Source organism: Lipotes vexillifer, unplaced genomic scaffold (assembly GCF_000442215.2).
Source record: "Lipotes vexillifer unplaced genomic scaffold, Lipotes_vexillifer_v1.1 scaffold141, whole genome shotgun sequence".
Classification (NCBI taxonomy): Eukaryota; Metazoa; Chordata; class Mammalia; order Artiodactyla; family Lipotidae; genus Lipotes; species Lipotes vexillifer.
Genome location: NW_006792108.1, coordinates 1,378,140 through 1,388,259, shown reverse-complemented (window position 1 = coordinate 1,388,259; position 10,120 = coordinate 1,378,140). Strand labels below are relative to the sequence as shown.

The window sequence follows — 10,120 nt, the reverse complement described above, 5'->3', positions numbered from 1 at the left end:
TCTTTCCCTCAACATTTATTATTTTTTATGTGCCATGTAGCCTTCAGGAGACAAAGAGAACAGAAGCTAATTTTCACGTTCTCATTAAATACTTGCCAGTGAGGAACGTGTTCCATGGATTATAAGATTGGGCTATGAATATACTGAGATGGCGCCAAGAATGTGATTATCCATTTACTTACATTTTCAATGATGGGGAATGCTAGCAACATTCTAGGTTTGGCTACAGGGGGCAGGAAAATTAATTAAGACATGGAACTTATTTTTAAAGAGTTTTTAATTTACATAGATGATTTATAAAATAATTAGTACCCAAGGCAAGGAGCAGCACCTGATTAGAGGTATGAACAGCTGTTATCAAAGTTTGAAGGTGGGTAAGATAACTTCTAGTTTAAAAGACAGGAAGAGCTTCAGTGAAGAAGCAGAATGAGAACTGTGTCTTGAAGTATGACTAGAATTTCACTTGGCAGCAATGAGGCAAGGGGACTGCAGAAAGAAGGACATAGCAAAGGTCCACAGGTGAGAACGGAAGAGGTATGAATGCATGAATAGCTTATTCGTTTATTCAACAAATAAACACAAGGACAAACCTTTGGATAGCTGTTATGCTGAAGGATACAAAGACGAAAACAGCAATCTCTGTCTTAGAGGAAGTAGCAGGGGATAGAACGCTCAGAGTTGTGAGAAGGTAGGAGCAGAGAAGGAACTATGGTTCCATGAAGCTTAGCCATGATCTTAGTATATAAACTCTTGTGCTTTATACACTATTTCCATTAGCTGGCAAGACCTTCTGTGCTTGGCAAACTTTTGTCTTGCAGCTTCAAAGGTGCCCTCCCCTTTGTAAAAGTCTTCCCTTTGTGATAGAATTAAGTCATTTTTTTTACTGTGCTCCTGTAACTCCTTTAAAAATACTTCCGTTAAAATATTTCACCAGGCATTAGACTGAGCTTCTAGCTCTGCAGAAGCTAGGTACCATTCATCTCTGTTGCCCAGCACTTAGCAAAAGGACCTCAATACAGTTGCTGAATGATGAGCTAACAAATGGCTCATGGGAAAGACTCAACAAATGTGCATATCAGATTGAGATGTAAAGTGTTAAAATAACACAGCAGCACCAGTCTGGTGGATCTCTGACACCCCAATTCAGACAATATTCAAGTAAGCTGGAGTACCTTCTGAAAGCAGAGTCACTTCTTTTTTCTAACGTTTCTAACAATTCAGGTAAATGAATAATCCAGAGAGTCACAAAGAGAATGTGACAGCATGGAAAAAAAGAAAGCCAAAAGTAATCAGGAAAGAAGTCAAAAGGCAAAGTTAAGAGTGCTGATGCGCTTATTTATAAGGGAAAAGATGTTCCATTCTGTGTTGCCCCAGCACACGGACATAATGTCCCAATGCTATGAAAGTGAACGACAAAGGTCAAGGGCATTTAACTGCTCCAGGCCCCAGTGCTCTCATCTATAAAAAGGTGCTACAATCAGATGACTCCAAAGTCCCCAAACTCTAACATTCTGTGGCTAAACAAGAAAAAATAAATAGTAAGCAAGCAAAGAAAAAACTCAGAACACTGGCAGTTTTCTTCAGGTTGTAAAAGAAAATCTCAGGAAGATTCAGCACTTTGGTAAATAATTATCTGAGTAATTCATCTTGTCCCAGGCTATTTCACAGGAGGTCACAAGAGGTCTCTTCCCACTCCTCCTGGATCCGTGGATCTGTAATCTTTCAGCAACGCTGAACTTACTTGGCCGCAGCTCTTCTTGTCTTTTTCTTTTGTGAGGGTTCATCTTGGGGTGCCAGCTCTTCCCCCAACTCTTCATCCTCTCTGGCAGCAGGCTCCTCTTCTATTTCCTCTGCCCCCAGCCCTCTGCCTTTTCTTCGCAGATCCTGGGTTGGTGCAACTTGCAGATCTGCTGGGTAATACTCATTGCTACAGTGGAAAGAGAGTAATATGAAACAGATGAAGCTAAATATCCTAAATGTTTATGACAGATGTACATCCCGAGTTCACAGACTCACACACAGAAGAGACACATCAGAGGCACCTTAGTCAAGCATCTTCTACAACATTTAAACTCAGCCCCTCTTAAGTGCCTAAGTTGACACATCAATCACTAACTGCAGAAGACAGCCACTTTATTGTTACACTGTTGAAAATATTTGAAATGTCTACTTTGGACTAAGCTGATATCAGCCTCCCTGTCTCTGGAACCATAACTTGGGGAGGAGGGGATAGGGGTAGATTATATGAAAGTATAGTATTCAGTCCTCCAGGTATGACCTGGTAAGACAGGTAGGACTATCATTTCATTGCTTTTGAGGGAAGTCACAACATGACACAGACTCAGACTAAATGTCCAGGCAGTGAAAATCAGTAAGGCTTTATGTTTTGGCTCCTCTAAACTAAGCTTGTGCAGTTGGTATTCACATTTGTTCTTACTGAATTCCATCCTTTTAATTTTGGTCCATTGTTGTAGGTAACTAATGTTACCTTGAAGGCTATCATTCAGTACATTAGTTTTGTGTCACTTTGGTTCATTCATCCAACAATTATTACTTTGTTGTCTGTTTTGTGCATGACACTGGGCTATAGATATAAGGAAACTGATCAGATAGACTTTAAAGTCCCCACTCAAAAATAAACTGATAGGGACTTTCCTGGTGGCACAGTGGTTAAGAATCCACCTGCCAATGCAGGGGCATGGGTTCGAACCCTTGTCTGGGAAGATCCCACATGCTGCAGAGCAACTAAGCCCGTGTGCCAGAACTACTGAGCCTGCACTCTAGAGCTCGTGAGCCAAACTACTGAGCCGTCGTGCTACAACTACTGAAGCCTGCGTGCCTAGAGCCCGTGCTCCACAACGAGAAGCCACCAGAATGATAAGCCCGTGCACCACAACAAAGAAGAGCCCCCACACGCAGCAACTAAGACCCAACGCAGCCAAAAATAAATAAATTAATTAATTAATTAAAAAATACACTGATACAATACATATTTGAGGATAGCATCCTACCAGCACACCTGGAAGAAATACACGATAGGTTAATACACACAACACTACACCTAGAGGGCTGAGACACTACCATACTCAATGCTGTACTCTTAGCTAGCAGGATCTTACCCTTAATAAATAAAAAATGAATGAATGAAATGAGCAAAGTTGTCCTTTACAAACTGCACCGTTATCCATTTAAAAACGTGTGTACTATACTCTCAGCCCTCAATTAACCACATGACATATTAACCTTTACCTCCATCCACAGCATGTTCATTCATTTATTACATAATTCACACAAAGCACTTATAAGAGTGCCTAACACACAGCAAGTACTCATTAAATGTCACCTATCATTGAGATACTGTTGCTATTGTTAGTCATTCATTTCTGCTTCTGGTGTGGTTCTTCTCAGAGAATGTTTACAAGGGATTCACAATTAGTCCTAATACCAAATTATATGAAACATATTTAGAAGTATAAATTTATAATCCCCCAAATTAAAAGCCCATAATATATTTCAAAGTCAGAATTAAAGGTGACCTTTGGGTTTTTCATTAGTTTGGATCATTTATAAAAGTATTAGTTATAGGTAATCAGTGCCAATTAATCTTCAACATTTTTAAAAAAATTGTGTCTTTTCAGTCTTTAAGTTTTCTTAAACTCAGAGACTCACATCCTGTTACAGGCTCTGCTCTCCATCCACACCTCACAGCACCTTGTGCTACTAGAGGAAGGTCTTTACATTAAGCTAAGGAGTAATTTATTTCTTTTGGGAAAAACTTGAAAAATTAACATGATAGGAACTTCATATCCTACTAACACCTTTAATACCAGCTTGCATATGTACAGCCCCTTGCAATTCACAAAACAACTGATAAACACTACATGATCTTCAAAACAAGGAAGGTGAACAGCACTGCTCTTGATTAGACAAAAAGCCCAAAGACCTATGTGAAAAAAAGAGAAAATCATTACTCTTCCACCACCATATCTACTGATCTGTGTGCATCTTTGCTCGTAACCTTTCCCAGAATGAATTATCCATGCAAACCTCTTCACTTATGCACGGAATCCTGTCTCCTCCTGCCTATTCAAAGGCAGGGCTCTCGCGATTTTATCCCCGCTCTTGCATTACCCATTTCCCCTCCCTTCTGGATCATTCATGCTAGCATCGCCTACACACAGGCTGTTTAAGCTCAACGTCAACCCAGACAACAACAGCTCCCCTTCTGCTCCCACACCTCCTTCCACCTATGTCTACTTCCTTTTTTCAAGAACTGCCCACACTTGCTGTTTCCATTTTTCTTCTCCATTTTCTCTTAAGCCATTCTAATCAGAATTTCATCCCTATCAGGTCAACCAAAACAACTCTTGTTAAGGTCACTTCCAAAGCCAATGGTCAATACTTTTTTTTTTTTTTTTAATCTATCATGACAAGGGAGGTTTATCCCAACGATACAAGAAAGGTTTAACTTTCTAAAGTCAATCAGTATACTTAGTTACGTTAAGAGAATAAAGAAGAAGAAAGCATATAACTAAATAGATACAGGAAAATAAGTAGAAAATTTTCTCACAAATTAATGATAACCATTTTTTTTTATACAGCAGGTTCTTATTAGTCATCAATTTTATACACATTAGTGTATAGATGTCAATCCCAATTGCCCAATTCATCACACCACCACTCCCAGCCCCCTGCGGCTTTCCCCGCTTGGTGTCCATATGTTTGTTCTCTACATCTGTGTCTCAATTTCTGCCCTGCAAACCGGTTCATCTATACCATTTTTCTAGGTTCCACATACATGCGTTAATACGACATTTGTTTTTCTCTTTCTGACTTACTTCACTCTGTATGACAGTCTCTAGATCCATCCACGTCTCAACAAATGACCCAATTTCATTCCTTTTTATGGCTGAGTAATATTCCATTGTATATATGTACCATATCTTCTTTATCCATTCGTCTGTTGATGGGCATTGAGGTTGCTTCCATGACCTGGCTATTGTAAATAGTGCTGCAATGTACACTGGGGTGCATGTGTCTTTTTGAATTATGGTTTTCTCTGGGTATATGCCCAATAGTGGGATTGCCGGATCATATGGTAATTCTATTGTTAATTTTTTAAGGAACCTCCATACTGTTCTCCATAGTGGCTGTATCAATTCACATTCCCACCAACAGTGCAAGAGGGTTCCCTTTTCTCCACACCCACTCCAGCATCTGTTGTTTGTAGATTTTCTGATGATGCCCATTCTAACTGGTGTGAGGTGATACCTCATTGTAGTTTTGCTTTGCATTTCTCTAATAATTAGTGATGTTGAGCAGCTTTTCATGTGCTTCTTGGCCATCTGTATGTCTTCTTTGGAGACATGTCTATTTAGGTCTTCTGCCCATTTTTTCATTGGGTTGTTGGTTTCTTTAATATTGAGCTGCATGAGCTGTTTATATATTTTGGAGATTAATCTTTTGTCCGTTGATTTGTTTGCAAATATTTTCTCCCATTCTGAGGGCTGTCTCTTCATCGTGTTTATGGTTTCCTTTGCTGTGCAAAAGCTTTGAAGTTTCATTAGGTCCCATTTGTTTATTTTTGTTTTTATTTCCATTACTCTAGGAGGTGGATCAAAAAAGATCTTGCTGTGATTTATGTCAAAGAGTGTTCTTCCTATATTTTCCTCTAAGAGTTTTATACTGTCCAGTCTTACATTTAGGTCTCTAATCCATTTTGAGTTTATTTTTGTGTATGGTGTTAGGGAGTGTTCTAATTTCATTCTTTTACATGTAGCTGTCCAGTTTGTCCCAGCACCACTTATTGAAGAGACCATCTTTTCTCCATTGTATATCCTTGCCTCCATTGTCACAGACTAGTTGACCATAGGTGCGTGGGTTTACCTCTGGGCTTTCTACCTCGTTCCATTGATCTATGTTTCTGTTTTAGTGCCAGTACCATATTGTCTTGATTACTGTAGCTTTGTAGTATAGTCTGAAGTCAGGGAGGCTCATTCCTCCAGCTCTGTTTTTTTCCCTCAAGACTGCTTTGGCTATTTGGGGTCTTTTGTGTCTCCAAACAGATTTTAAGATTTTTTGTTCTAGTTCCATAAAAAATGCCATTGGTAATTTGATAGGGATTGCATTGAATCTGTAGATTGCTTTGGGTAGTGTAGTCATTGCCATAATACTGATTCTTCCAATCCAACAACATGGTATATCTCTCCATCTGTTGGTATCATCTTTAATTTCCTTCATCAGTGTCTTATAGTTTTCTGCATACAGGTCTTTTGTCTCCCTAGGTAGGTTTATTCCTAGGTATTTTATTCTTGTTGTTGCAATGGTAAATGGGAGTGTTTCCTTAATTTCTCTTTCAGGTTTTTCTTCATTAGTGTATAGGAATGCAAGAGATTTCTGTGCATTAATTTTGTACCTTGCAACTTTACCTAATTCACTGATTAGCTCTAGTAGTTTTCTGGTGGCATCTTTAGGATTCTCTATGTATAGTATGTCATCTGCAAACAGTGAGTTTTACTTCTTCTTTTCCAATTTGTATTCTTTTATTTCTTTTTCTTCTCTGATTGTCCAAGCTAGGACTTCCAAATCTATGTTGAATAACTGCGGTGAGAGTGGACATCCTTGTCTTGTTCCTGATCTGAAATGCTTTCAGTTTTTCACCATTGAGAATGACGTTTGCTGTGGGTTTGTCATATATGGCCTTTATAATATTGAAGTACGTTCCCTCTATGCACACTTTCTGGAGAGTTTTTATCATAAATGGGTCTTGAATTTCGTCAAAAGCTTTTTCTGCCTCTGTTGAGATGATCATATGGTTTTTATTCTTCCATTTGTTAATATGGTGTATCACATTGATTGATTTGCATATATTGAAGAATCCTTGCATCCCTGGGATAAATTCCACTTGATCATGGTGTATGATCCTTTTGTATGTGTTGTTGATTCTGTTTGCTAGTATTTTGTTGAGGATTTTTGAATCTATATTCATCAGTGATATTGGTCTGTAATTATCTTTTTTTGTAGTATCTTTGTCTGGTTTTGGTATCAGGGTGATGGTGGCCTCATAGAATCAGTTTGGGAGTATTCCCTCCTCTGCACTTTTTTGGAAGAGTTTTAGAAGGATGGGTGTTAGCTCTTCTCTAAAGGTTTGATAGAATTCACCTGTGAAGCCATCTGGTCCTGGATTTTTGTTTGTTGGAAGTTTATTTTTTTTTTTTGTGGTACGCGGGCCTCTCACTGTTGTGGCCTCTCCCGTTGCGGAGCACAGGCTCCGGCCATGCAGGCTCAGCGGCCATGGCTCACGGGCCCAGCCGTGTGGGATCTTCCCAGACCGGGGCATGAACCCATGTCCCCTGCATCAGCAGGCAGACTCCCAACCACTGCTCCACCAGGGAAACCCTGTTGGAAGATTTTTAATCACAGTTTCAATTTCATTACTTGTGAATGTTCTGTTCATATTTTCTATTTTTTCCTGGTTGAGTCTTGGAAGTTTATACCTTTCTAAGAATTTGTCCATTTCTTCCAGGTTGCCCATTTTATTGGCATAGAGTTGCTTGTAGTAGTCCCTTAGGATGCTTTGTGTTTCTGCGATGTCTGTTGTAACTTCTCCTTTTACATTTCTAATTATATTGATTTGAGTCCTCTCCCTCTTTTTCTTTTGCTTTTTTTTTTTTTGCGGTATGCGGGCCTCTCACTGTTGTGGCCTCTCACGTCGCGGAGCACAGGTCCGGACGTGCAGGCCCAGCGGCCATGGCTCACAGGCCCAGCTGCTCCGCGGCATGTGGGATCTTCCCGGACCGGGGCACGAACCCATGTCCCCTGCATCGGCAGGCGGACTCTCAACCACTGCGCCACCAGGGAAGCCCTCCCTCTTTTTCTTGATGAGTCGGGCTAATGATTTATCAATTTTGTTATCTTCTCAAAGAACCAGCTCTTAGTTTTATTGATCTTGGCTACTGTTTTCTTTGTTTCTATTTCATTTATTTCTGCTCTGACCTTTATGATTTCTTTCCTTCTGCTAACTTTCAGTTTTGTTTGTTCCTCCTTCTCTAATTTCCTTAGGTGTAATGTTAGATGGCTTATTTAAGATTGTTCTTGTTTCTTAAGGTAGGCTTGTATAGCTATAAAATTCCCTCTTAGAACTGCTTTTGCTGCATCCCATAGGTTTTGGATTGTCGTGTTTTCATTATCATTTGTCTTTAGGTATTTTTTGATTTCCTCTTTGATTTCTTCAGTGATCTCTTGGTTATTTAGTAATGTAGTGTTTAGCCTCCATGTATTTGTGTTTTTTACGTTTTTTTCCCCTGTAATTGATTTCTTATCTCATAGCACTGTGGTCAGAAAAGATGCTTGATATGATTTCAATTTTCTTAAATTTACTGAGGCTTATGTGTGACCCAAGATGTGATCTATCCTGGAGAATGTTCCGTGCACACCCGAGAAGAAAGTGTAATCTGCTGTTTTTGGATGGAATGTCCTATAAATATCAATTAAATCTATGTGGTCTATTGTGTCACTTAAAGCTTGTGTTTCCTTATTAATTTTCTGTTTGGATGATCTGTCCATTGGTGTAAGTGAGGTGTTAAAAGTTCCCTACTATTATTGTGTTACTGTCGATTTCCTCTTTTAGAGCTGTAAGCAGCTGCCTTATATATTGAGGTGCTCCTATGTTGGGTGCATATATATTTATAATTGTTATATCTTCTTGGATTGGTCCCTTGATCATTATGTAGTGTCCTTCCTTGTCTCTTGTAATACTCTTTATTTTAAAGTCTATTTTATGTGATATGAGTATAGCTACTACAGCTTTCTTTTGATTTCCATTTGCATGGAGTATCTTGTTCCATCCCCTCACTTTCAGTCTGTACGTATCCCTAGGTCTGAAGTGGGTGACTTGTAGACAGCATATATATGGGTCTTGTTTTTGTATCCATTCAGCAAGCCTGTGTCTTTTGGTTGGAGCATTTAACCCATTCACGTTTAAGTTAATTATCAATATGTATGTTCCTATTCCCATTTTCTTAATTGTTTTGGGTTTGTTTTTGTAGGTCCTTTTCTTCTCTTGTGTTTCCCACTTAGAGAAGTTCCTTTAGCATTTGTTGTAGAGCTGGTTTGGTGGTGCTGAATTGCCTTAGCCTTTGCTTGTCTGTAAAGCTTTTGACTTCTCCATCGAATCTGAATGAGATCCTTGCCGGGTAGAGTAATCTTGGTTGTAGGTTCTTCCCTTTCACCACTTTAAGTATATCATGCCACTCCCTTCTGGCTTGTAGAGTTTCTGCTGAGAAATCAGCTGTTAACCTTATGGGAGTTCCCTTGTATGCTATTTGCCGTTTTTCCCTTGCTACTTTTAATAATTTTTCTTTGTCTTTAACTTTTGCCAATTTGATTCCTATGTGTCTCGGCGTGTTTCTCCTTGGGTTTATCCTGTATGGGACTCGCTATGCTTCCTGGACTTGGTACGCTATTTCCTTTCCCATGTTAGGGAAGTTTTCAACTATAATCTCTTCAAATATTTTCTCTGGTCCTGTCTCTCTCTCTTCTCCTTTTGGGATCCCTATAGTGAGAATGTTGTTGTGTTTAATGTTTTCCCATGAGTCTCTTAGGCTGTCTTCATTTCTTTTCATTCTTTTCTCTTTATTCTGTTCCGCAGCAGTGAATTCCACCATTCTGTCTTCCAGGTCACTTATTGGTTCTGCTGCCTCAGTTATTCTGCTATTGATTCCTTCTAGTGTAGTTTCCACTTCAGTTATTGTATTGTTCATCTCTGTTTGTTTGTTCTTTAATTCTTCTAGGTCTCTTTTAAACATTTCTTGCATCTTCTCAATCTTTGTCTCCACTGTTTTTCTGTGGTCTTGGATTATCTTCACTATCATTATTCTGAATTCTTTTTCTGGAAGGTTGCCTATCTCCACTTCTTTTAGTTGTTTTTCTGGGGTTTTACCTTGTTCCTTCATCTGGCACATAGCCCTCTGCCTTTTCATCTTGTCTATCTTTCTGTGTCGGTCAATTCTTATTCCTCATCTGACTGATGTCTCAGACACATTTGACTCCACTGTTTACTCCCTCCTTGAAATACTTCCTTCAAGGGATATTAAGTGGTCTTGGTTCTTCTATCACTCTT

General features: G+C 39.2%; 1 protein-coding gene across 1 annotated transcript in view; it reads right to left on the bottom strand.

Annotated features, from left to right (window-relative positions):
• Positions 1-10,120, bottom strand: part of UTP20 (UTP20 small subunit processome component) — a 96,121-nt gene that overhangs the window by 55,503 nt on the left and 30,498 nt on the right. Inside the window, 1 exon segment of the mRNA XM_007465345.1 lies at positions 1,742-1,927. Coding sequence (XP_007465407.1) covers positions 1,742-1,927 — 186 coding nt within the window.